Source organism: Notechis scutatus, chromosome 2 (assembly GCF_049901735.1).
Source record: "Notechis scutatus isolate UNSWTSFEM ecotype Mainland chromosome 2, rNotScu1.2, whole genome shotgun sequence".
Taxonomy (NCBI): Eukaryota; Metazoa; Chordata; class Lepidosauria; order Squamata; family Elapidae; genus Notechis; species Notechis scutatus.
In genome coordinates, this window is record NC_142010.1 from 153,808,373 (window position 1) to 153,836,087 (window position 27,715).

A 27,715-nucleotide genomic window follows, 5' to 3' on the forward strand; every position below is an offset into this window, starting at 1 on the left:
ACTGGCAGGCGAAGCTAGGATGAGAGCCATGTTCTTTCTGGGCAAATGGAGAATACTTTTAGAGTGGGAAATGGAGGTTAAGTTAATGCTAAAGCTAAAATTGCTTTTCTGCTCTGGTTTTTGCTCATGTTTTGCTATTGCAATCCGTAATAAATAGAACTCCCATTTTGTGTGTGTGGATTTCCATAGTATATGTGTCATAGTAGACATAATTTTGAGATGTGCGGTCTTCAGTTCCCAGAATCCATACCTTCTGCATGCTGGCCAGGGAATCCTGGGAGTTGGTCCATACAACTTATATTTGCTAATATTGAGAAAGACTGCTCTACATAGTAAAAGTAATGCTAGGCCTCTATGCCTAAAATACAGGAATGCGACTGAAAATGAATGGAATCTACACTGCTCAAAAAAATAAAGGGAACACTTAAACAACACAATGTAACTCCAAGTCAATCACACTTCTGTGAAATCAAACTGTCCACTTAGGTCGCAACACTGATTGACAATCAATTTCACATGTTGTTGTGCAAATGGAATAGACAAGAGGGGGAAAGAATAGGCAGTTAGCAAGACATCCCAAATAAAGGAGTGGGTCTGCAGGTGGTGACCACAGACCTCTTCTCAGTTCCTATGCTTTCTGGCTGATGGTTTGGTCACTTTTGAATGCTGGTGGTGCTTTCACTCTAGTGGTAGCATGAGACGGAGTCTACAACCCACACAAGTGGCTCAGGTAGTGCAGCTCATCCAGGATGGCACATCAATGCAAGCTGTGGCAAGAAGGTTTGCTGTTTCTGTCAGCGTAGTGTCCAGAGCATGGAGGCGCTACCAGGAGACAGGCCAGTACATCAGGAGATGTGAAGGAGGCTGTAGGAGGGCAACAACCCAGCATCAGGACCGCTACCTCCGCTTTTGTGCAAGGAGGGACAGGAGGAGCACTGCCAGAACCCTGCAAAATGACCTCCAGCGGGCCACAAATGTGCATGTGGCTGCTCAAATGGTCAGGAACAGACTCCATGAAGGTAGTATGAAGGCCCGACGTCCACAGGTGGGGGTTGTGCTTACAGCCCAACACCGTGCAGGACGTTTGGCATTTGCCAGAGAACACCAAGATTGGCAAATTTGCCATTGGTGCCCTGTACTCTTCACAGATGAAAGCAGGTTCACACTGAGCACATGTGACAGACGTGACAGGGTCTGGAGATGCCGTGGAGAACGTTCTGCTGCCTGCAACTTCCTCCAGCTTGACTGGTTTGGCAATGGGTCAGTAATGGTGTGAGGTGGCATTTCTTTAGGGGGCCGCACAGCCCTCCATATGCTCGCCAGAGGTAGCCTGACTGCGATTAGGTACCAAGATGAGATCCTCAGACCCCTTGTGAGACCATATGCTGGTGAGGTTGGCCCTGGGTTCCTCCTAATGCAAGACAATGCTAGACCTCATGTGGCTGGAGTGTGTCAGCAGTTCCTGCAAGACGAAGGCATTGATGCTATGGACTGGCCCACCTGTTTCCCAGACCTGAATCCAATTGAGCACATCTGGGACATCATATCTTGCTCTATCCACCAATGCCACGTTGCACCACAGACTGTCCAGGAGTTGGGGGGTGCTTTAGTCCAGGTGTGGGAGGAGATCCCTCAGGAGACCATCCGCCACCTCATCAGGAGCATGCCCAGGCGTTGTAGGGAGGTCATACAGGCACGTGGAGGCCACACACACTGAGCCTCATTTTGACTTGTTTTAAAGACATTACATCAAAGTTGGATCAGCCTGTAGTGTTTTTTTCCACTTTAATTTTGAGTGTAACTCCAAATCCAGACTTCCATGGGTTGCTAACTTTGATTTCCATTGATAATTTTTGTGTGATTTTGCTGTCAGCACATTCAACTATGTAATGAACAAAGTATTTAATAAGAATATTTTATTCATTCAGATCTAGGATGTCTTACTTTTGTGTTCCCTTTATTTTTTTGAGCAGTGTATTTCATCATAACATAGAAGATGGTAATTGCAGTGTCTTCCTCAAATGGGGAAATGGCTCGTTTTAAGCCACTTTTCTGGGAGGGCTTTAGATTTAAAAGATACAGACAGGTATCCCTTCAAGAAGATGCTGCCTTCAAACAGAAAAGTGCTCTGATATTCTTAAGACAAAGGACTGTCTTCTTATTGTAGCCTCAATGGTTTTGTGTATCTTGTATATATGATTTTTAAAAGTCTACAGAAAAATTGTTTTCATTGTGGGCCACTTTTCAAAATCAGAGGATTATAGAAAAAAAGAAAAGGCAGTGGGGGGGGGATGTTGCTTTTTTAGAATGTGACTACATGAGATGAGTGCAATCCATAATTTTGATGAACTGCGATTTTAAAATATAGCTTCTGTTAATTGAACAGTAACTTCAATTTTTCCCCCTAGAAAGGGGAGAACATAGAATAAGAGTTTGAAGAGACCTTGAGAGCAGGAGATCCTATACCATTCTTTGGGCTTGGGTGGGGGTCTGGATTGGAAGACTTTCAGCGTCCCTTTCAACTCTTATGATTCTGTTCCATTATTGTTATTTTTTCTTACAATCACACAGAAAGAAGTGTATCCATGGGATGGATACAGTGCTCTAGAAAGGATAACAATAACAAAACAGAATAATTAAGAGTTGGAAGGGACACTGAAGGTGCTCCAGTCCAGACCCCCACCCAAGCAGGGAACCCTACATTATTCCAGACAAATGGCTGTACAATCTCTCCTTAAAAACCTCCATTGATGGAGCACCCACAAGTTCTGGAGACAAGTTGTTCCACTGGTTGATTGTTCTCACTGTTAGGAAATTAATTCTAGGTTGCTTCTCTCCTTGATTAGCTTCCATCCATTGTTTTTAGTCTCATCTTCTGTGCTTTGGAGAATAGGTTGACTCCCGCTTTGTGGCAGCCCCTCAAATGTTGGAACACTCCTATCATGTGACCCCATAGTGCTTCAGCTTCAACCATAATAATACAGGAGCATGCAATAGATACAAACTCAAGGTAAACCACACCAAACTCGATTGCAGGAAATACGACTTCAGCAACAGAGTGGTCAATGCCTGGAATACTCTACCTAACTCTGTGGTTTCTTCCCCAAACCCCAAAAACTTTAACCTTAGACTGTCTATTATTGACTCACCCCTTTCCTAAGAGGTCTGTAGGGGGCGCGCATAAGTGCACCAATCGTGCCTACCGTCCCTGTCCTATTGTTTCTTTTTATTTTTCTTATATGTATCCATTTCATGTATTCATGACTATGTTTATACATACCTGTTTTCTTACAATCGCTTGACAAAATAAATAAAATAAATAAATAAAACATATCCAATTCCTGCAACCGTTCATGTCCAGCCCCTTAACTCTATTTTTTGCTCTTCTCTGCACTTTTTTTCTAGAGTCTCAACATTTGTTTTTATATTGTAGTGACCAAAACTGGATGCAAGATTCTAAATATCGTCTTACCAAGATATTATAAAGTGATACTAACACTTCACATGGTCTCTATCCCTCTGTTAATGCAGGCAAGGACTGCACTGGCTTTTTTTGGGGGTGGGGGGGTGGGGGTGGCTGCAGCAAACTGCTGGCTCATATTCAGGGGTGTCAAACTCGATTTCATTTCATGCATCAGGGCTGTGTTTGACCTGGGGTGGGTGGGTGTGGCCAGGATGGGCGTGGCCAGCATGATGTCACTTCTATTGGGGGGCACCTGTGTTGGCCCCAGTCCTCTGCCAGTGAAAACGGGCTCCAGAACTCCATTTTCAGCTGTGACTGCCTCCTACAACCCTCTGCCAGTGAAACGGAGCTTGGGGGGGCCACACATGGCCCTCGTGAGCCCCATTTTCGGCTGGGACAGCCTCCTGCAACCCTCTGCCAGTGAAAATGGAGCTCAGCAGGGCCGTGTACATCCCTCCCAAGCTCAGTTTTTGCTGGCAGAGGCACCATGGACTGGTCCATTGCTATTTCCAGGGGGCCCCCATGGGCCAGACTGAAGTATCCTATGTGCCAGATCTGGACCCCAGGCCTTGAGTTTGACACCCCTGCTTAAGTGATTGCCCAATAGGAATCCTAGATCTTTTTGAAGTTACTGCTTTTGAGCTGGATTCCACCTGTTCTATACCTGTGCATTTGGTTTTTCTTGCTTAAGTGTAAAAGCTTACTTTTCTCACCATTGAATTTCTTATTTTAGATAGGGCCCAGTGTTCATCCATTGAGATTCTTCTGGATCTTGAGCCTATGTTCTGGGGTGTTGGCTATTTCTGTTAGCTTGGTGTGAGCTGCAAATTTGGTAAGTTCCCCTTCTATTCCCTCGTCTAAGAACTAATACTTAATTCAATAGAATCCTAGACATTCTTCCAACTAAACTAAACCAGCTAGTGGTATCTGAACCCACTTGAAATGATCCAGTAACAACTCCCAAAACCAGGAAAAACAGATTACCCATAACAATAAGGAAGCTTCAATCCAAAAAGAAATCACTTTGACGGAAAAATAAATCTGGTCACATTGCCAACTTCAAAAGCCGATACAAAAATTTATGCCATCAGATAAAGACTGAATGCATCAATTATCACATTAAAGAAGAGGAAAACCTTCTACGCACCAATTCCACCCGTGCTTTCTACAATTTTGTAAACAACAAACTAAAAGACTCAATTCCACCCCTGAAAGGACCTAATGGTAAAGACTGCAACGACGACACCATTAAAGCCAACCTCTTTAACACATTCTTTGGCTCAGTATTTGTAAACAGCAATGGATCATGCCCAGTATTTCCTAGTCAAACCACAGACAACTACAGTGATCTAATGCATATCGATTTTACAGAAGACAATGTTGAAAAAGCACTATGCAATCTAAAACCATCTCTATCTATTGGACCGGATGGAATATGTGCCTACTTCTTGAAAAAGCTATCCACTGCCATAGCTGAACCTCTAAGCATAATCTTTGAAAAATCTTTCAGGACCAGCTGCTTGCCAAACCTATGGTCATTAGCCACGGTCATTCCCATCTTCAAAGCCTAGTCGAAAACTACAGACCAATCTCTTTATGCTGCGTCACCTGTAAAGTCATGGAAACAATTTTTAACCAATCCGTTATCCTCCACTTAGAGACAAACAACTTACTCTCTAATAAACAATTTGGTTTTAGCAACTCTTACACTGCAAAAACATATGGACTACACAACTCAATCAGGGCAAAGCAATAGACGCAATTTACATAGACTTCTGTAAAGCCTTTGATTCAGTGGTACACGACAAACTACTCCTAAAACTAAAATCTTATGGTATCTCTGGACACCTGCATAACTGGATAGAAGCATTCCTGTCAAACAGACAACAAATGGTCAAAATTGGGAGCGTCCTATCAAATTCTGTACCTGTCAACAGTGGTGTCCCCCAAGGCAGTGTTCTAGGACCAATTCTCTTCATACTCTACATATATGACCTCTACATATATGACCTCTGCAACTGCATTCTCTTTGCTGATGATGTAAAGCTATTCAGCACCACCGACAATACTGCTATCCTTCAAAAAGACCTCGACTGTGTATCAGAATGGTCAAACAAATGGCAACTTCAAATCTCAACAAATAAATGCTCTGTTTTACATATTGGCAAAAAAAATCAGAAAATAAAATACAAGCTGAATAGTCAAGACCTTGTTGATGATCCAAACTCTGTCAAGGATCTTGGAGTACTCATCTCTAATGATCTAAGTGCTAGAGCCCACTATAACTACATAGCCAAAAGGGCATTAAGAGTTGTTAACCTAATCCTGCGTAGCTTTTTCTCTGGTAATATCACACTACTAACTAGAGCATACAAAACATTTGCTAGACCAATACTTGAATACAGCTCATCAGTCTGGAACCCACATTACGTATCTGATATTAATACAGTTGAGAAAGTCACAAGAAGAGTTCTCCACTCCTCTACTCGTTGCAGAATACCTTATGCCACCAGACTTGAAATTCTAGACCTAGACAACCTAGAACTACACCGCTTCGGTCTGATGTATAGTATATAAAATTATCTATTGCAATGTCCTACCTGTCAATGAGTACTTCAGCTTCAACCATAACCATACAAGAGCACACAATAGATACAAACTCAAGATAAACTGCACCAAACTTGATTGCAGGAAATGCAACTTCAGCAACAGTGGTCAATGTCTGGAATACTCTTCCTGACTCGGTGGTTTCTTCCCCAAACCCCAAAAACTTTAACCTTAGACTGTCTACTATTGACCTCACCCCTTTCCTAAGAGGTCTGTAGGGGGCATGCATAAGCGCACCAATGTGTCTACCGCCCCTGTCCTATTGTTTCTTTTTTTTCTTATACGTATCCATTTCATGTATTCATAACTATGTTTATTCTTATACCTGTTACCTTATAATCGCTTGACAAAATAAAATAAAAAAAATAAATCATAAGCTTCCTAACAGACAGGAAGCAGCAGGTTAAGCTAGGCAGAATCACACCTGATACCTGTACAATTAGCACAGCCCCCCCCCCAAGGCTGTGTGCTTTCTCCACTTCTCTTCTCCCTATATACCAATGACTGCATCTCAAACGATCCATCTGTTAAAATACTGAAGTTTGCAGATGATGGAACAGTGATTGGTCTCATTCGAGACAACGATGAATCTGCATACAGACAGGAGGTTAAAGCTCTCCGGGAGCGAGAACCACACCATCCTTGTTGGGCGATAGATGATAGACGCTATAGAGCACTGCACACCAGAACATCAAAAACATCATCAAAAAAGCACAACAAAGAATGTTCTTTCTGCGCCAACTCAGAAAGCTCCAACTGCCCAAGGAGCTGCTGATACAGTTCTACAGAGGAATTATTGAGTCTGTCATCTGCACCTCTATAACTGTCTGGTTAGGTTCTGCAACCCAACAAGACAGACACAGACTTCAGAGGATAATTAGGACTGCAAAAAAAAACAATTACTACCAACCTGCCTTCCATAGAGGACCTGTATACTGCATGAGTCAAAAAGAGGGCTGTGAAAATATTTACAGACTGCTCACATCCCGGACATAAACTGTTTCAACTCCTTCCCTCAAAAAGACGCTATAGAGCACTGCAAACCCAAACAACTAGACACAAGAACAGTTTTTTCCCAAACGCCATCACTCTGCTTAACAAATAATTCCCTCAACACTGTCCAACTATTTACAAAGTCTGCACTACTATTACTATTAATCTTGTCATCACTCCTTATCACCCATCCCCTCCCACTTGTGACTGTATGACTGTAACTTTGTTGCTTGTATCCTACAATTTATATTGTTTCCCAGTATGATTTGATTGCTTATGGTACTCTATGACTATTATTAAGTGTTGTATCTGATGATTCTTGACTCTTGATGAATGTATCTATGCATTTGCACCAAGACAAATTCCTTGTGTGTCCAAGCACACTTGGCCAATAAATAATTCTATTCTATTCTATTCTATTCTATTCTATTCTATTCTATTCTATTCTATTCTATTCTATTCTATTCTATTCTATTCTATTCTATTCATTTGATATACCTATAAATTTTAGCTCAAACTCTAGTGGTTCTATATAGAAAACTTATTTAAAATGTTACCCACATAATTTTGTAAATTTCAAGGGATAGTTAGCATTACTTATGAACATATTTTGGATCTTTGATAGGTTTATATGAACTAAATATGCACTAAAACTGGTCTTCGTTCTTGGGTAGCAAACTTATGCCAGAATAAATAATTTTTAATGTCAGTACTCTCCTTCCCTCATAAGTCATCCATTAGAAAGAGCCCTGTGTGGGTAAGTCCAAAGCTAATATAGGTTCGATTGAATTCAAAATGGGATCATACTGCCTCTACCTTTCTCTTCTGTGTCTCTGCCTATCTTGCTACCTTGGAAGGGACCTCTCAAACATTTGAATTGAGGGCTTTTAAACCTGGGTCGGGGCCTTCATACAGCACCCATGTTATACATATGCCTTTTGATGGTAATACAAAAGCTATTTAGCTCAAAGGCCCTCTGGGATCTGTTGGTAATAGAGACATTGGCTCATCAATTAAACATTGCAAAAAGGCAGCTCAGCCGGAGGACTTCCTCTCACCCAGGGATACCAGAAGTCTTCCAAAAGGAAGGCATATCCTCCTTTTTGTCCTCAAGCATAGCCTTAAAATCAAATATTGTCTAGCTTTCTGAGTATCTTGGTTTTTACAAAACATTTGTTTTCACAATAGTAGTCATCCAAAATTTGATCCATTTTGACCATGTACGTTGTTTGCTTCTTGGCTTGCCTTGTCAGTTAACACAGTGGCCCCCAACCTTTTTTGTACCACGGCCCGGTACCGGCATCACAAAATGATCCACGGCCTGGTACCGGCATCAGCACGCACGACCAAGGCAAGGCGAGCCGAGCGACCGCTTCTCGCCACCTTCAACTCCTCCTTTGTACCTTATCGCGGTCGATGGGCTTTTCGGGCTCTTTCTTAATCTCCTCCTGAGTAACGCGAGACTCTACCACCATCAGGACGGCTCTTCATTCAAAGCCACCCCCCCCTCGACAAAACTAAGGCGCGAGGATTCCTTCAGCACCCAAACGCCGCTTTCCAACCGACGACCGACAAGCTCACCCGGACGCACTTTCTCAAGCACCGTCGAAACAAGATGGCGGAGCCCAAGCAAAATAGGCGGCCCGGTACAAAATGATCCACGGACCGGTACCGGTCCGGGGCCCGGTGGTTGGGGACCACTGTGTTAACAGACTTGGTAGCCTATATTTACGTTATTTACTCACTGATTTCTGCAGTTGGCTTCAATTGAGACCCTTCAAATCCACGATCACCGTAGTCAGAAAATCTCATAACCAGTCATACATTTTTATGGTGAAATTTGAAAATGTGTTGTCAATTCTAAATTATCACTAGATAATAATGTTCTTGAAAATAAAGATTGGCTAGAAAAACATTTCAATTTAAAAACTGGCCTTTCTGATGCTGGGAAAAAATAATTCCATATACATATAGGCCTAAATAGCTACTTTCCTCCAGATTTCCTTTTTCATGATTTAAGATGCAAATAGGGAAGAAATTTGAATATACCTGCCCCCATCAGTGCTGTCAAACTAAATCCAATAGCCTCAGCTAGCTTGGGCAATAGTGATTGATGCTGAGAATTATAATGGTTGAGTTATAATCTGTGGAGGAACAGCTTTTCCCACTGTAGGCGAAAGAAGAAATTCCATCCAGCTACAGCAGGGGGAAAAAAGGAAGCAAAGCCCCCTTCCTCAGCTTTACTGGCATGTTTGTTCCTTTTTCTTCATCCTCTCCCGGAACTGTTTCCATCCTGCTTGATCATTAAAAACATTCTGTGTTTTGCAGAACTTCCCTTCTCCTCTTTCTCCTTAGAAGTAAAATAATGATAAGGAGAAAAAAAAATCTGATTCATGTGAAATATTATGGCCTGTCTTTCAGTTTTAAGGCCTGAAGCTATGCACTCTATAAAAATATTCAGGGGGCCTTTCGAAATGAGTAGGGAGATAAAATAGTATTTTAATTATGTATATTTTTTAATAATACAAATGTGTGTTTTCAGCGGACCCTTGGTCTTAAGAAGGTAATGCTACTTTGTTTTGCCTTGCAAGGAAGACGTATATTTATTAACAAAGACCAACAGCCTCATCTCCTTCTTCGTTTGCACCCCTTTCTGCAAATGCAGAAAATTACATCACCTTTATTCAGTTAGCTGGCTGTTGAATATGGGTAACTTGGACAACTTCAGGAAATTAGATGAAAAGTTACCCATTTTTAATTTAGGGAAATCATAGAATTTCCTGGATTGGGAGGTTAGTCTGCTATGTATGGCAATAGACATACGAAAATCTTCTATGACCAATAGATTGGATCAAGTAACATCTCATACAATTTCATCATGATAGTCTTCCCTTTAATACTTTGGATTCCCACCCGCAGATAACTTCCCCCAAATCATTCACATTCTTTTAATTCAAGTGAATACACTAGGAGGAACTCCAGAGGTTGTTCTGGATTCTTTATTATATAAAGCTCAGGATACCAGTATCATTTGTGGGAAGTTGACCTCATTTATGATTATGGGGAGCTGGGAGAATACAGTATAAAAGCTGAAATCCAAAGTATCTGGAAGGTACCAGGTTGGAAAAGCAACTATAAAAGAACTGGTTGTAATTAATATCAGGGAAAAGATGTTAGAGAACAATTACTTTCTCTCTCTCTTTTTAATATGATCTAGCAAAATAGCTTCCCATCCCAGATCTTTTAAACAATATCTATTGTTTTTGATGAAAAAATACAACTAATTGTATGGGAATGACTGTTCAATTCCAGAACCCTTCCTTAGAAGAAAAAGGTCAAGGCTGCTGTTTTCTGTACCATTTTTGGAAGAGCCAAAGCCCGGAAGACAAAGAGCAGACTCCCTGAATCAGGAAAGCTTATTGTCCAGTCTTTCTAATAATTGTTTCTGCTACAGTCAATGTGGGGATAGCGTTTGATTTCTTAACCCTGAACTCCATTGTTTTTTTAAACAACTACAACCACCCACAGTAATGTTTTGAACAGTTCTGCAGCCACTGACTCTTTGTGCCCTGCTGGGAGGGCATTTCTTGGTCAATAAGTGGTGATGCAGATCATCTCATCAGCCAAGTCCTCTTCCTCATGGGAACGGAAGCTTTCTTCATCACTATAAACAAGGCCTAGACTCTCAGCTCCACTGTGTTCCCCATCGCTGCTATACAGAAGGTGGCTTCCACCACCTCGGCTGCTGCTATCACCACCAGCAGACTTGCGACTCAACAAGTCCGTGGCAGCACTTTCCATTTCATCCAGAGTCATGTGGCATGCATCAGCAATCTCCCGCTTGGTAAAGGCCACAAAATTTGGGTCCTGCGCGTACTCGCCTAGGCCTTCGGAGATGAGCACCTAGGAGAAAAAGAAGAAAGGTAAGTTTATCAATAGGGTCCACTGAGAGGTCAAATAGGATGAGAAAGATGGCACTGCTCCATCCTGGTCCTGCCACTGCTCATCCATAAGACAGATCAATATGGTCCCGGCATTATACCTGAAACCTGACACATGAAAAAGGATAATTTACTTGCAGATGATTTATTCCAAGGTTTCTCAACAAGTGGAGATCTAGAATGGAAGACTGGTAATTGTTTGACTATTCCCTAAAATACTTTGATCAAGCATTCTGTCCTATATTCAGTTCTGGATGCTGGAAGTGTACCGAACTATGACTCAGTGAAATCTGTCACTTCTCAGCCTTTGAAAGACTTTATGTAGCAGAAAAGGCTACATAAAATTTATTTGTAACAATTTGAATAAGTTTAATATAACACAACTATGGATTAACATTGTTAGTTTTCTTCACTTTTTCATATTCTTTCGATTTTTCTCTCCACTCTCTTAAGTTTAATTTCTTCCTGTTTAATTTTTTGAAGCTGTATAATTTACGTAATGAGAGTTAAAATAGAAAGAGGTACAGTCTTTTTATTTGTGTTACTACTTGTGTTATTGCTCATGCAATTTTTATCTTTAACTGTGTTAGTCTAAATCAGGGGTCTCCAACCTTGACAACTTTAAGCCTGGAGGACTTCAACTCCCAGAATACCCCAGCCAGCAAAGCTGGCTGGGTATTCTGGGAGTTGAAGTCCTCCAGGCTTAAAGTTGTCAAGGTTGGAGACCCTGGTCTAAATTACAGTACTTGAAGGAAACAGAGACCTGTCCCAGACTCACCGCCTCCACCAGACTGTCTGCGCTGCCAGATCTGCCACCGGAGCTGTGCCGGAGTGGGCTTGGAACCTTGAGGCTTCCGTAGGTGTGGCAGGTCAGCTCAGCTTCATTCCTGTACCAGTGAGCCTGCGACATGGGTGGAAGGCTGCTGCTATTTTTTTCCCAGCTGTATCCTGGCACCCTCTCCTCCTCCACTAGGATGAGCGGAGCATAGAGCAGCCGGCCCCGTTTTGGAGGTGTGGCCCATGATTGCGAGGAAGATGTTGAAGTGCGGCTGCCGCTGTGCCATGAGCTATACTTGCCGTAGCCCTGGTGGGACTGAAAGAGAAGGGAGATGCAGTCAGCCTAAGGACAATAATGCTGCTGTGCTTTTCAACAGCCTTTCCATTTACAAAGTAAAAGGCCAGTTCAACCTTTCGACAGCTTGAAATCCAGAATCATTGTGGGCACGGCCAAGTTGACATGGTCTTTTCCTGCCCTGCCCACAATGATTCAGGGTCTGGAACTGTATCTGGGGAGCTTTTCCCAATCAGTGAACAATTTGAAGCTAGATGAAGAAATGCTCCAAGGAAAAGCAGAAGCAGCTCGGTGTGCTTCTTGATAGGAGAGCAGAGTGGGAGAGAAGAGCCATGGAAATTCCTGGGATACTCCAGATAGATAAACCATGTGTGTTCCCTTTTTTCCAGGTTGGAGATCTCAAGTTGTTTGGAACCAACCTGCAACAATTCTTAGCCAGCATCTGGCAAGATATTTGGGGATTATATCCTGTGGACATGAGATGTGGAAAGAATGGGTATAAATGGTTTGATGCATGGTACAATCAAATAATGGAACAGCCAACGATAGGAACAATATTAACCTGGTTTGATCATAAAACAACCATATTACAAGTTCAATTACTGTCATGTATTATCTGTGAAGAAAGGCGAACCATTACAGAAGATCATCCTGAAGTGTTCAGTTGAGTTACATACAACATGACTGTTAAAATGGTCACAGCATTTCTTTCAGTTAGGAGAGGTCAAACTCAGGGGCGGGATTCTACTGGTTCTGTCTGGGCTCTGTAGAACTGGTAGCTTTGAAGAGCAACAGACGTAGAACCGGTTCCGTGTCTGCTGCTATTTTGGCCCTCCCGGGCTCTTACTTGACCTTTATTTCCTGCTTTTTCAACCTCAGCTGTTTTGTGCGGCACAGCTGCGGTTGAAAAAGCAGGAAAAAAGTGCTTTTTCAAACACTGCACATCCGCATGCAGCGCTGCTCAGCTGTCCAGGCAGCAAGCTGATGTTTCACACGTGTGTGCGCGCAAAACGTAAATCACCAAACCGGTAGTTACACCAGTCGGATCCCACCCCTGGTCAAACTGGTGTGGGGTGTGGGTGTGTGAGGGGGGGGGGCGGGGGTGGGGAGAGAGAGACTTACACCAGTTTTCAGACTTCAGGTTCATCCCTACAACACACGAAGCAATCTTACTAGAATGTCTGTCTCATAAACAGTCCTCACATACTGAGAAACATAGGGAAGGAACTCAAAGAGCAAAATAATACTGTTTTCTAAGTCTCTCTTTTAAAAAGAAGGCTCTGTCCATGTTCTTTTACCTGCACGTGTGTTCGGCCCAGTGGTGCCTTTTGGTGGTAGGTGCCTGGGATGGGGATGTCATCGCAGCTGTCTTGACGCTGCAGGCACTGGATGCTAAAGGCTGGTTTGCGGTCTGCCCAAAGAAGGAAAGTGATGGAAGTGAATGGCAAGCAGGTATTAAGTAGCCATTGGTGCCACCTTCTACTAGTCCCGTTTAGCTTAGCCAAATCTCTTAGTATTTATTCATTCACTAAATGTGTAACAGTTCCCCATCATAATTTTAAAAAAAGCTAAACATAGCATGATTACACACTTTTCTAAGACCACAAGAAAGAATGCAAGTGAAAACAGAGTGGATAAAGTAACTCTATAGTTGTTTATAGCTATCCTAACCAATAGACTATTCAACTGAATTTAGTTCTTCACTTAAAAGCCTGTGTTTTCAAAAATTTCCCCATACGTTTTGAAACTGTACTGTTTCCAAATTTAATACTATCTCCTGTTCTTGTCCCCAGCCTGTCATCATTCATTGGTCCTAAAGAGACTGAATAGACATTGTTGCTTCATTTGTAGATACTGTACACATTTTGTGGTGTGATAGAGAAATATTCCTGCAACTGACAGGTTTGCATAGTTTCTCCCTCCCTCTTCCAGCTACTCTCCACCTGACACCAAATCCCCATCATCCTGACCTGCGGGAGTGGCTGGCAAGAGGCGCCGGCGCTTGGTTTGCCTGCCATCCAGTACTCCTTTGATGAGTCTGCTGTTGACCCGATGGGAGAGCAGAGGCACAGAGCCCCCGTAGCCACTCTGCCAGTGATGCTGGTGGGACTGAGGGTTGTGCCGCTGAGACTGCCTGTGTGAGAAATGCAACCACATAGTTCAGCCCATTATGTGGATTATTCCCAATAATTGGGAGAGAATTAAGTGAATGTGTGAAAGATCACCATGAACGTTTCTCAGATGAGACAACCGGGCATTTTTATCTGAGTGGCAAACTCACCTGCTCAGTTCCAAGGTAGTTGAGTCAAGTCTGCAAAGCATAAACTGCGATAGCAAAAATAACCCCTTCGTCTGCATAAAGTGTCCAGAAACAAACTGTCCTGGATAAAGGACACAGTCCGGTAAACTAAGGTCAGGGATTATGACGTTCTGACCATGAAGAGAAAACAGCTTGGACTTTATCCAAGTCCAGTCCAGGTACAAAAATAGGAGGGCCAAAGCCTGCTATTCAGAAAAAGCAGGTAAGGTGAGTAGTTCAGTCTATCTGAGCAAGTAAAGCAAGATTTGGGATACACAGATGATAAACACAGCTCCCAGTATTTGCTATATTGAAGGTTTTCATGCAGAAGCAGTGGAGTACTTCTCCCAAATCACATTTATTAGCTCTTAAGTGAGAGATACCCCTGCCTCCTGAGTACAACTTTGCAGACACGGTAGCTGATCTTGCAAGGCTTGTACTTTTGCATTGCCCTTCTGCTTCACAAATTTATTTTCAGGAATTTGGGGATTATGAGGTATCCTCCAAGTCAGACGTAGGTTTGGAAGAATGAGAAGGCTTAGTTTTGCCCCGACTCCATCCTCAAGATCTGCTCTTTCAGGTGAGAGGACATCCTCAGAGTGTCCTGCTCATCTGACCTTTCGTCTCTTCTGGTGAAAATATCCAGAGGGACCATGATAAGAGTGCAGACATGGCATTGGAAGAGACATAATTCATCTACTGGATAGTTAACTAAAAATATGGAAGTGGAATACCAAGACGCAAATCCAGTTTCCTTGTCATTACTTGCAAACAGAACCAATGCTGCGGTACAATACTGCACTACTATGCCTCAACACTTGCTTGTTGAGTAACACAACAAGTAACACTTACTTGTCATGGGGGGGCAGGTTTTCAGAGTCTTCCTCCCGGCTATTGCTTCCCTGCTCAGCTGAGGTGTCCTCTATACAAAGTTCAGTTTGGTTAACTACTTCTTCTACTGTTGGTGGGAAACTGGAGCGTTGCCTGGATAGAAATATACGGTTGGGAAGAATGATAGTCTCCAAACTCTTTCCCCTCCCGTAATTTACGGGAGCCCCACTGAATTTACAACTACCTTCTTTCCCACCCTGTCATTCAACCCTTCTGCACCTGTTTATCCTGCGTTGAACGGAAACAACAGGCAAGTCAGCAGGCTCATCGCTGCCACTAAGGTTCTCTTCATAGGGCTTCAGCCCATTTAATGCATGGGAGGAGCTGGTCTTAGAGAGGTGCTGAGAGGCCATAGTCTTGACTTCTTGTTCTGTTGGAGTCTCAGCAACTGAGGTACGGTGGTCAGGGGCTTCACTATACAACTCAGAACTCTGTAAGAAGGAAGGAAGTAAGTAAGTCTTGGAAGTCTTGGAAATCAACAATTTTCCTGTTGTGCATTGCTTTTCCTGGATAGCTTAGTACGTTATACATGTGATCTAGCTAGATATTTTAAACTGAGCCTGTTCTTTCAAATCTATGTGTCAACCTCAGTCTTACATTCAGAGCTTCTTTTCCTTTGTCGAATCTGCACACCTGCAGCTTTCCAGTCTTTGGTGTTTACTTGTACATATTGTATGTCATTCTCAAAATAGCAGTCCTAATTATCACTTCTGTCATCAGACCCAACTGATTCCCCATCCTGACTTTCAAAGTAAAATCAATATCAGTTACACCACTGGGAAACCCAGGCCTTCAGAAAAAAAATCATTTATTTACACTTATGAAGAATGGTGGTTAATGGCATCTTTCAATTCATATGTATTTGTATGTTTCGCCCATGCCCTTATGACCACTCCCAGCTTCATCTGCTCTGTTTAAACTATTCTGGCAGCAAGCACTTTCTTCCACAATCTCACATGCATTTAGATTTTTTGGGGAGGGGGGCATGAAGTGTAATTCTGGAAGGCTGCATTTTTTTCATGGATTTAGCCACTGTACTTCAGGTTTTCCTGTATTTTCTTTGTACTGTTAACAATCCTTAGATGAAAGATAGTGACACAACAAGAGAAAACCTACGAGAACCCTTTTATACATTGCCCTTTGGGTGCCCAGATCTGAGATGTGACTAAAAAAACAACAAGACTTTTTCAGAATGGTTGATTCCAGGTGTTTCTACTCATCCAACAGGATAGAAATGAAATTGTAAGGCATGACCCTTCTGGCATATAAATGTTTGTTTCATGGCTTTGGGGAGGAAAAGATCATGGAGCCCAGCTGGTATTCCCAATCAATGCTTCCCAATGATAGCAAACATTCTTTAAGAGAAAGGACTTTTTGGTAATTACCAGTTAAAGAAGAAGAAAAGAAATGCAGGGAGGTCGAAACAGGGAATCTAATCCATTATCGTAAATGTCTCTACCTTAATGCATAAAGGATGAGCAACGTCAGTCAGGCGTCATAGGACAGAAAGGCAGGCATGATAAAAGAATGACGACAGAAACGCAGTGGGATGGCTTGCTTCAGAGGAACAGCCAACCTCAGAGAGAAGGCAGGATAGTGCTGTGTAAAAGGAATGAACTTCCCTATAGTTGGTCTAATGGACTGATGGTAATACAAGTGTGGAAAGCATCTGAGTTAATATAGCAGGACAAGCTAATAGAAACGATAACTTGCTATAAATCATCAAACTAGTCAGAAGAGGAAAAAGATTCACCGAAGTCCCAATAACCCTTGATGGATTTCTGAAGGGAAGTTTCAACTACTTAGGTATCTATTGGGAGATAAATTCTACCAAACGTTAAGATGTCACATACTTTCTTTACTCATCCTTAGTGATAATTTCTTTTCTCAAATGATTGAGGTAGGCATTAAGGGATCTGCTATTTGGGATTAACCAGGACGAGATGATTAAGGATATTAAAGTGGTAGGAACTTTGGGAGCCTACAGTTCTTGATTTTAATAAAAAAAAGTTTCATTAAAAAAAACTCCAACCATGGATAATAGAAAGGCAAATTTTAATGAACCAAACGAAATGATAAGAAAGGTGCTATAGAAATAAAACCTTAAAAGCAAAAAATGTAGGTGGCTGTGACTTTTTGAAAAGGAAATTAAGAATTACATAGCCTCCAACAATACTAGTAGGGAAGAAAACTAGGAAACATCTAAAGATGCCAATAGCCAAGCTATAGAATTCAAGAAGGAACTGATAATAAAAAAGGATATTTATTGGAAATCAAAGGAACAGCTAACAAGCAAGGATCATTTACAATGTTTCAAATGAGAAGTGTAGGAATTCAGATCACTTGAAGGTGTCTTGAAGGCAGTGCTATGGTTGCTAAAAGTTAGTAAGTATATGTCAAAAATAGGTCCTGCATTTCTTGCAAATCTTGCATTTCTTGGCAAGGTGACAATGCTGAGGATGTGAGCTTCCCATCTTTCAGCAATTTTTTGACAAAGTTCCACACAATGTTTTCACTGATAAACCAATAAAAGGTTGTTTAGATGACACAGTAGGAAGGTGGCCCAGGAAATGCAACCACATAGTTCAACCCATTATGTGGATTATTCCCAATAATTGGGAGCAAATTTAATTGAATGTGTGAAAGATCACCATGAGCATGATGGTGGTTAAATGGCTGGCTAACTATAACAATAAGCATGAAATGACATGAACACTTGATCTGGAAATTGGAGTCCCATAAAGATCTGTCTTTTGGACAGTATTAGACAATATCTTTATTAATGATCTGGATAATAGGTGGATGATGCAAAATTGGAAGGTTTGGTCTCTATACTCAAAAATACAGAATGAGATTGTACATGTTAGAAATCTGAACTGAGAGGAACAAGATGTCCTCCAAAAGGGAGAATTGCAATGGATAACATTAGGAAATTTATGGCTGTGCAAGATTTGTGGCTTTGCAAAAACATCATAGAAGGAAAAGGGCTCAGTCACTGAGAACAAGCTAACATGAACCAGCAGTGTGAGACAGCTGCTAAAAGAGCTAACATAGTTATGGGCTTCATCAAAAGAAGCACTGCACAAAAGGTACATCAAGTCCCTATATTATTCTACTCCAAACTGGAGTACTGTGTAGCAACAAAGATAATATAGGAATTTGAGGATATGTCTACAATAACAGATTAAAGAAGTTTGGAGAAAAGATTAAATGGGAGACTTGAGGCTGATTCAATATGTTAAAAGGTACCATAGGGAACTTGTTGCTATCCACAGAAAGTAGAACAAAAATAATGGCTACAAGTCGCACCAACCTAGATTTCTTTTAGATAGAAACAAAAACTTTCAAATGGTAAGATCTGTACAACAGTGGAACTGTCTCCTTATGGGTTGAGGCTTCTCTATTTTGGGAGATTTTTAAGAGTATGGACCCTCTTGAGACTAATTTAATAAGTTCTAATGCAAATTGCCGAGGGATTGTTTAAAAGTGCTTGTAGTGGCTTCCAATTCCACAAGTCAGTGATAATCCAGTATTCTAGGCTTTGAAGCTGGAGAAGAAATTGTAATGCCCAAGCTCAGAACTGATAAACTAAATATGAAGCAATGCGATCATGAAAAAGAGAATGAATAATGGGTGACCACAACGAGGGGCTCAAAAAAGTATAAATGGCAGCCACAATCATACAATCACATGCTTTTTACATGTATGGTTGTGGCCATCATTTTGACTTTTTTAAACCCCTTTCTGCGGACAACCTTGGAATAATCTGAAATAAATGCAAACTTTGCTCATTCACAAAAAAATAATTGCTGTATATTCTTTAGCTGCAAACCTGCAAGGAAAAGAGGACTTCAGACTTAAGGGAATAATTTGAGCCATATTACTTTTTTAGAAATCAGCCATTAATATGCCATGTAATAGAAATTGACTCCTGGTTTGTGTGGGAGGGGAACTAGGCAAGAAATCTTCAGAGGAATGTCTTCAAAAAATGCTCTCCAAAATCTTTTGGGGGCTTCATGCAAAATAAGAACAGTAGTCTCTGACTTTCTAGCCCTATCAAGCTAGAAACACATTATAAATCTGCAGACAGAATTATTATTCCCTTTCTCCAAATATCTCAAATTCTCTTCTCTTCTGCAGTTCATAACACCATATTGTACGTGCATCTGCTCTCCTAGAAACTTAGCAGCAACCTTTTTCAATTTCAGCACAGAAGAGTAGGTGTGGAAAAACAGAACTGGCTAAGCTGAATTATCTCGTTTGCAATTAGCTTGAGGGGCACTAGGATTTGACTTTCAAAATAATTCATCTTTTAAAATCTATTCATGTTAATTCCATGTTGAAATCTGTCTTAACTTAGATAACAATATTGAACCAAATCACAGCCAAAGGAAAATCAATGAGCAACTAGTGCTCCAGGGATTACAGATCCCATGCTCTAGAGTGGGTTTTGACTTTTGAGGTATGCTTGGCTATAATTCTTAGCTTATCAAAACTTTTAGTCCATACATTAGAGGTGTGCCATGGGAAGCTGTGCTAAAACTAGCTGTATGGTTAAAGAAAAAGCTGGACCACCCAAACCAGAAAAGAAAGTTAAGCATTTTTTTTAAGCCCCAGTTCCAACAAAATTCTTCTCAAACGGAACATTTTATTATTTACTACATTTATATCCTGCTTTCTTTTTGTAGAAATATTATCTTTTAGAATAGAAAACTCTGTGAGATGGATTGAGTTGAGAGAGATCACCAAGCCAATTTTCATGACTTAAGGGAGAACTCATGATTTCCCAGCACCTTCTATGTCAAACATAGGTTTTACTATGAATATGAAGCTAATTATACTCCGCTCCAAAGAAGGTTCCAATAAACAGTAGTCTTGTTCTAGGTTAATAGATAATAGTAATCCATACAATGGAGACCTCGTTCTTACTAAACTGGCAAAAAATGTTTTCTCACTTCAGAGGGAATAGAGCTCACATGACTGGATTCACAAGAGTAAAAGTTCCTCCATGCAAAAATATATTCTGTAAATAAAAATTTAAAAACCTAATGTGTCAGAAAGTGTTCCAACCCAGCATTCTTCCTAATCTATTTTTTTCTTTTCTTTGAAGAAAAATCAATAAAGTGCCATGTAACCTTTTCACAACTACAAATTGGCTTCCTTAAATCCAACTGGAACAAAGGCTTTACCTTGTAAATGGCTGTCTCTTCCTCAATGATTTTCTCCTCAACTTCTTCTGCTTCTTCCTCCTCCTCCTCCTCTTCCTCTTTTCCTTCCAGGTCACAGGACATTGCTCTGCGGATCTCAGGCCCTAGAACTTGTAAGCAGCTCAGTCCAGCCTTAATGGGGAGAGGTCCCAAAACAAAAGGATCAGCTATCTGTGTCTCAGGGCCTCTTCATCTGACCATTTAAGGCAGGGGTCTCCAACCTTGGCAACTTTAAGACTTGTACACTTCAACTCCCAGAATTCTGGCGGAGGAATTCTAGGAGTTGAAGTCCACAAGTCTTAAAGTTGCCAAGGTTGGAGACCCCTGATTTAAGGGATTCATCTTAAAAGTGGTAGAGTTACCTGCAAGGCGGAGGAGTTGCTTGGGGACCCATCTGGTCCAAGCAGTCCCTTTTCTTTCCGCTTACGGAATTTACGGAAATAATCTTGGATCAGGAATGTGGCATAGAATTTTCCTACAGTTATCTCTTCCCCTGCCAGTGGAAGATGCAAGCGTTTAGGAACCTGTGACTAAGTTCAAAGCATTCATGTTCCCCTAAAAACCTTCAGATGATGTTACAGAAATGTTTCACTTTTTTTTTAATAGCACCACTGTTCTTGTAGTGCTGAGTGCATTTTGTTGTTTTCAAGGATGACTTCATTTTGCATCGAGAACAGTCATCAGCAAAATTTTGTTTTTGTTACACCTGCAGAATCTTAACTGGTGCAGCACCAAACAAGGCTTAACAGCTGTTCAACTCCTGTGAATATTTAAGTGGCCCATTAAGCTAACGTAATGTTTAATCTTCCCTCCTCTCTTGACTTTCTGGAGACTTGACAAGATAGCGATTTGACAGAAAGGAGAAAAGAACACTAACCTTCTGCAACAGGTAACACCTCATCCAGTAATTTGGGCTTGGTCCGTTTCCAGATCTTTTTGATGACAGAACGGAGTTCCCTATTGGCCATATCCAGGTCTCCTATAAGAGAAAAGGAGAATGAGATTTTATTCCTGATTCTTCTACTAAGCAATCTAAAACTATCCCAAGTAGCCTTTGGAATGAAGAAAAATGAATAGTGGGAATACAGTCAGATGGAGGTGAAATGAATTAGGGAAGAAAAGAAAACGAGGAAGAAAACAAATACTTCTGGTTTATATATATGATATATAGCAGTCCCGGCCTTATTCCCGTTGTAGTCCAAGACATCTGGAGAAAACCAATTTAAATGTCAGGCATAAAGCCCGGGGAAAGCTGTCATTATCATTTGTGTTAGTAAAACAGGAATGCTGGCTCTTGAAAATAGCATATTAGGACAGCCTTAAAACATATGATTCTAAAACAGCTGTATTATTTTACAGTATCACATATTCATCTCATTTCTTTTTCACTACTCCAGCAAAACAAAAGCAAGAGAAAAAGGGGGAGAGAAGGGTGGAGTCTTTCTGCTCATCATGGGGGATAGAGTAGGACATAGGAGGAGCTGTTGAGAACAGAGAAAAGGCTTGTGGAAGCTTAATTAGAAGCCTGAAAACAGGAACTATCTTCATGTACAAAATGCTTCCCTGCCTTAAATTAGCGCTTTACCTTCTGTCTTGATCTTTAGTGACGTACGCACCAGAGCAAAAAGGGTGGCATTGAAAGTGACAGTTCCATCTGAGTTCAATGGCATGTTCATGGCCACCAGCCTCTAAAAGACAGGCAAATTAAATCAAGAATCCTTGTAATCTCCTCCCTGTTAGTGGTCACAGTAGTCCAGACGAATCTGATTTTTTCACTTACTTTGCAGGCCACTCGGTGGGGACAGAGCTTCCCAAAACCCAGAGGTGGCTGTATCCGGCGCAATAGAGTCACCACATCCAGATGCTTGATGTAACCTCTGGAAGAGAAACCTTTCTTTAATTGAGCCTTCCTCCACCTGATCTCCTTTAGTTTTGATGGACTATTCCCATCACCTCCAGTTCCCATGGTAAATGGGAAAATGTGAAACACACCTGTCATCTATCATTATAGGCTGCAGGTACTCTAAATTAATCCGCATGAAGATAAATTGCATTTTCATATGTATTAAGCACACGAATAGCCAAGCATTATAAAGGAACAGAATTTAAAAAGTATAGATTTAAACCAGAGGCCTATTAATTCAAATGTTTATCAAACAGCAGCATAGAAAGTAATAATCATACAAAACACATTTCAAAGACCATTTTAAATCAGAAAGATGTAGGAAATGGACAATGTTGCTACTAGGAAAACACACTTTGCCTTGTCTCCATGATGTTGCTATTATTTTGTCTGAAATCCATGAGGGAAACAGACTTAATCATCCTCTGCTGTTAAAGGTGTGTAAAATCTTTTAGGCGTTGTCAGCACTCAGCATCCTGGTGAGAAATCAACTGGGAGAGGGTCAGCAACTGGGATATCCGATGTCACAATTACAGGCCTGTGCCAATTCCAGATGGATGGAGAGTCATCCAACTCAGCACTGAGGAAAGACCCTCAAATAGTAAAATCATGATCCAGAAATGATACAGTATAAGTTCCTCAGGCAGGATTACCACTTATATTTCACTTTCAAAATATTAACTCAATATATAATCTACAATGCCTTTTGTGGTATGCATCAAAACTATCGAAGGAAAGTAACATTCTTCTAGTGTCTCTGGTAACAGTAGAACACTAGAAATTGTGCAGCTTAAGAGAAGTTAAAGATTCTCCTTATTGTCTGTGATGGGAAATTCTGGAAGATACTGCTACTATTTCCAAAAGCATTTACTGAAACGATTTCAATGAATGGAGTTAAGTTTCTTACTTGGCAGCTGGATCGTATTCCGACCAGATCCTCTTGAACTCATCCAGGTGGTGGGGACCCAGAATGGACCAGTCCCGAGTGAGATAGTCAAAATTGTCCATGATGACAGCAACAAAGAGGTTAATGATCTAGTAGACAAAATGAGTAAGAGCAAAACATCAGAAGCAAGGAGCTTGATACTGTGAAGGTTATTTAGAAATAAGTCCTGTTGGGCTCAGCAAGTGTTTGTAAAACTGTAATCAAGTTGAAGAAAAGGAATGGATGCCAGAGGGACTTAGTGAGAGTCAGCAGCTCTTTCTAAGGGTACTTGCTTTGATTTAGGCTTGGAACATATTCAATAACCCAACAGAAAGTGTGCCTTGGAATAGCTGTCATCTCAGTATTCTGGTCTGTAATTTGCCTCTCCTTTGGCTGGGGATGAGGGGAGCTATAGTCCACTGTATTACATTTGACTGAAAGACATTTAGTTAGAGAACACTGCTTGCCCCCAGTGTGCTTTCTTTTCAACAAGGATAGTATGCCCCAGTGATGGGATTGAAATTGGGTGTGGCTTGGTGGGTGTGACAGGGGAAAGGATACTGTAAAATCTCCAGTCAGAGGTGGTATTTGCCGTTCTCCGAACTACTCAAAATTTCCGCTACTGGTTCTCCAGAACTGGTCAGAACTGCTGAATACCATCTCTACTATGCCCCATATTTGGGATAGGAGGTCTTTTTGTCAGGAAATGTTCATGAGCATCAATCCTCCTCATTTTAGCAATTAAGCCTGGCCCAGTGGGGAAAGGAAATGGGATAAGCCACATACAGATCATTGGTCTGAGCTTCAGTAATGATGCAAGAGCCACATGAGAGGCTGAAATGACACATGACAGCGCTGTTGCTCCTGCTGTTATTGAGTAAGCAGAGAAACAGGAGAAGCACATTACAGGATCCTCTCTGTGTGACAGAGATGAAACAGGAGCCAGCGCAGGAGAGCAATTTTAAAGAGACAAATTGCAGGAATAGAGATAGCTAAGCTGCACCCACTCTGGCTCCCAGCTGTTCCTTTGCTTCCAATTGCAGAAACAACTTCAAAGATGACACATATGTTCTCTGAGTTAAGTCTATTTTCAGGTAGCACAACCGGTGCATCAAAACTGACATGCGTGGTGGGAACCAATGTTTTAGTTTGTCAGTTATGAGATGGATCTTGGCTCTAAAGAAGAGGGGCTGGGTTGATAGATCTAGAATCCAGGTGCTAAATCGGAAGAACAGAGGGTACTTTATGTCAGGAACTCACCAGGAAGGCACACAGCATGAAGAAGCTGATGAAAAAGACAATAGCAAAGTTGCTACCACAAGTGAATTCCTCCCCAGGTTCAAAATCAGACTCAGGGTCACAGCGCTTGCCAGGCAAGCTGGCTAGCATGATCTCCTGCCAGGCTTCCCCTGTGGCACACCTGGAGGGACAAGATGGGGGGGAAAAACAGGCTGAATGTATCCTGCCAGAACAGAAAGAATGTAAGAAAGTATGGAGCGAAAAGACAAAAACAGCCCTCTTTAAATTTGTTTGGGGGACAATTTAGGAGACACACCTGATGGAAGTGCAATGCTGGAGGAAAAAAAGACTAAACAGAGTCAAATGCCATTAGATCTAAGACAGGAGACAAGTAGGAAATCCGAGGGCTGGAAGTTAGCCTGGGAGGGTATGGCAAGCTCTTCCGTTCCGTGACAATAAATGTGCCCATCTGGAGCAGTCAAGCTAATACTGATGGAATCTATTTTTATTACATTTTAGGAGAAAAGACAGGAAAACTGATACAACAGATGTAATAATAGACTTGTTAGAAATAACCTGTGATGCTTTGAAGCACTGTATGTTTTGGTAAACTCACTGACTGCACCCACTGAATCACCATTCTAGAAAAAGGAGCACAACTACATTCCTACTATTTATATATTATCATGTATATTTGAAAAGTTCCTTTGGTGCCTATTCAACTTGTTCTCCCCATACCATTCTTATTTTTGTGGTATTAAAGGGGGAATAACCAGCTTGCTGGGATAAAGTAATGCTTTGATAAATGTTGTCTATCCCTGCTTCCAAATACTAAAAGCTTTATTATAAACCTGAATTGGACCAAACACTCAGCTGGGAGTTCTTCTGACATTAGAGCAATTAATCAGTGGAATAACTTGCCTCCAGAAGTTGTGAATGCTCCAACACCGGAAATTTTTAAGAAAAGACTGGATAACAATTTGTCTGAAATGGTATAGGTTTCCTGCCTAAGCAAGGGGTTGGACAAGAAGACCTTCAAGGTCCCTTCCAACTATTCTATTCTATTCTATTCTATTCTATTCTATTCTATTCTATTCTATTCTATTCTATTCTATTCTATTCTATTCCATTCCATTCCATTCCATTCCATTCCATTCCACTCCACTCCACTCCACTCCACTCCACTCCACTCCACTCCATCGTGTAGTCATAATTTGTGAGTTAGAATTTAATTTGTGAATTGGCCCAGATTCTGTCAGCCCTTTGGAAACAAGGAAGGAAGAAGCCATTTGCTTATTTTCTCCCAAATTAAGAAGGAACAGGAGAAACAGAAATACCTGAAAAGCAGCAACACAGCTTGTGGAAAGGTCTGGAAATTATTGTTGCGATTGATGGCTGTACTATCTTGCATAGCTATTTTGCCAAAGGTCTGAAAGACAAGGAAGCCAATTTCAGGTTGTGACAAGACACAACAAATAAAAACTCTAATGTAAAATGTTTCCAGGTGCACATAATTCAGACTTCCTTGCATTCTGTCTCCTTTATAAGATCAGAGAATAAAAACAATATTTCTGCCATGTTGCTAGAAGTGCAGCTGGATGATGCTTCTAGAATATAGCAAGAGCTAATATTCTGGCTCCAACCTATTAAGCTCTACCTTAGATGGCAGTAAATGTTTCTTGGGGACATTATTTAATCTGCATGCTGTAGAAACATAGGTAGTACTTAGCCTGATTGGGACACCTACACACCTACAAATATCTGTTGCATGCACATCGTTGCCTTGCACAAAGAAAAGAATCAAATCTTTCAGTTCTGATAATACAGGGCCTCATACGAAGGTGCAGAATTCTAGCTCCTACCCCCATGAAATGCCTACAAGTCACTCAGGTTTGTTCAAAGATTAATTTGCAAGAAAAAAATGCAGCGAGGAAGATTCTCTGCTCACCTGCATGCCAATGACAGCGTAGATAAAGAAAATCATGGCAATAAGGAGGGCCACATATGGCAAAGCCTGGATGGGAAAAAAAAACCCAGTAGTGAATTTGGAGAAATAAGTCTGCAGCTGGGGGTAGATCCTCCTGGTTTGACGCAAAACCAGTGTTTAATGCTCCTGTTAGCACGTTTCCCAAGCATGTTCTTTCCTTCCTACCCTGCTAGAACAAAGTATGCAGCAATTTTAAGTCTTAGATTTAAGGCAACGGTTACTTTCTCATCATTCCCCTTCTGACCTGGAAAGATTTGATGAAAGTCCAGAGGAGGGTACGGATACCCTCACCTTTGCTGAGGAGCTTGACCAGGCGCATGACACGGAAGAGGCGGAAGAAGGTGATAGAGATACGGGAACTGTCCTCTGAGCTCTGTGGAGTTGAGGGGAATGGGGTCAGCAAGAGGTTAGAACAAGCAGCCCCGTAATAGAAACATGTGTACACATCACATAGGGCAACATACTAAATCCACCCCACCATCTTGCTGAATCTGTACAGCTTCATCTAGTCCTGTAATCAGCTTTCAACTGGGAGCAGCAGCCATGACAGCGATGGCCTTCTCCTGTATTCTGCTCCAAACAGTAGAGTTTAGAGGTATGGCGTTGCCATTGTACATGAGGCTCCCGTTTAGTTATCATAATCAACACATGCATTTTGTCAGACAAACATAGTTGTATATCTGCAAATACATGGGAAGTAAGCTCCATTCCCTTGGCCACCAGCATCTACCTCCAGGAAAGTCTGAGCAGCCCACAATCCCACAGTATATTGGGTATAGCTATGTCTCCCCCTGCTTGCACAGCTAGCTGCCTGTTCTGTTCCTAGTCCAGACAGTTCTCTGGTCTAGGATTAACAGAACAGAGCTGAGTAGTTGCTAGGCAACTGTGCCACTTTCCTTTTTCCTGCCTCCATCTGCAGCAAAGATGGAGGTCCCAGAAAAAAAAAGAAAGATGAAAGGAAATCCTTAGCTATAACTTGAGGCAATGGTACCAGTGGAGCCAAATTGCCATTATTCAAGACCAACCTAAAAAATAATAACATTGCATGTATTGTTGGCAAGACCAAAATGATACCCCCATACTATTTATTTAGTTATCTTTGCCCAACAACGTCTTGCATTCCTTTCCCAAGCCCTCCACCACTTTTCGTCAGTTTGGTCCATTTAGATTCCCCAGCCAGTGCGATCC

General features: G+C 41.4%; 1 protein-coding gene across 3 annotated transcripts in view; it reads right to left on the reverse strand.

The window, feature by feature from the left end:
* Nucleotides 1–9,557: 9,557 nt before the first annotated feature.
* Nucleotides 9,558–27,715, reverse strand: part of CACNA1F (calcium voltage-gated channel subunit alpha1 F) — a 57,372-nt gene continuing 39,214 nt past the window's right edge. For all 3 annotated transcript variants that reach the window (XM_087956902.1, XM_087956900.1, XM_087956899.1), the window contains 16 exons: nt 26,772–26,900; nt 26,489–26,554; nt 25,878–25,969; nt 24,562–24,721; nt 23,284–23,411; nt 22,254–22,350; nt 22,059–22,161; nt 21,351–21,452; nt 20,836–20,966; nt 20,456–20,605; nt 15,486–15,697; nt 15,228–15,359; nt 14,047–14,210; nt 13,375–13,487; nt 11,783–12,097; nt 9,558–10,966 (listed from right to left, as the gene is read on the reverse strand). In XM_087956902.1, the coding sequence (XP_087813028.1) occupies nt 10,655–10,966; nt 11,783–12,097; nt 13,375–13,487; nt 14,047–14,210; nt 15,228–15,359; nt 15,486–15,697; nt 20,456–20,605; nt 20,836–20,966; nt 21,351–21,452; nt 22,059–22,161; nt 22,254–22,350; nt 23,284–23,411; nt 24,562–24,721; nt 25,878–25,969; nt 26,489–26,554; nt 26,772–26,900 (2,406 nt within the window). In that variant the 3' untranslated portion in view covers nt 9,558–10,654. The remainder of the gene's footprint in view (nt 10,967–11,782; nt 12,098–13,374; nt 13,488–14,046; nt 14,211–15,227; nt 15,360–15,485; nt 15,698–20,455; nt 20,606–20,835; nt 20,967–21,350; nt 21,453–22,058; nt 22,162–22,253; nt 22,351–23,283; nt 23,412–24,561; nt 24,722–25,877; nt 25,970–26,488; nt 26,555–26,771; nt 26,901–27,715) is intronic.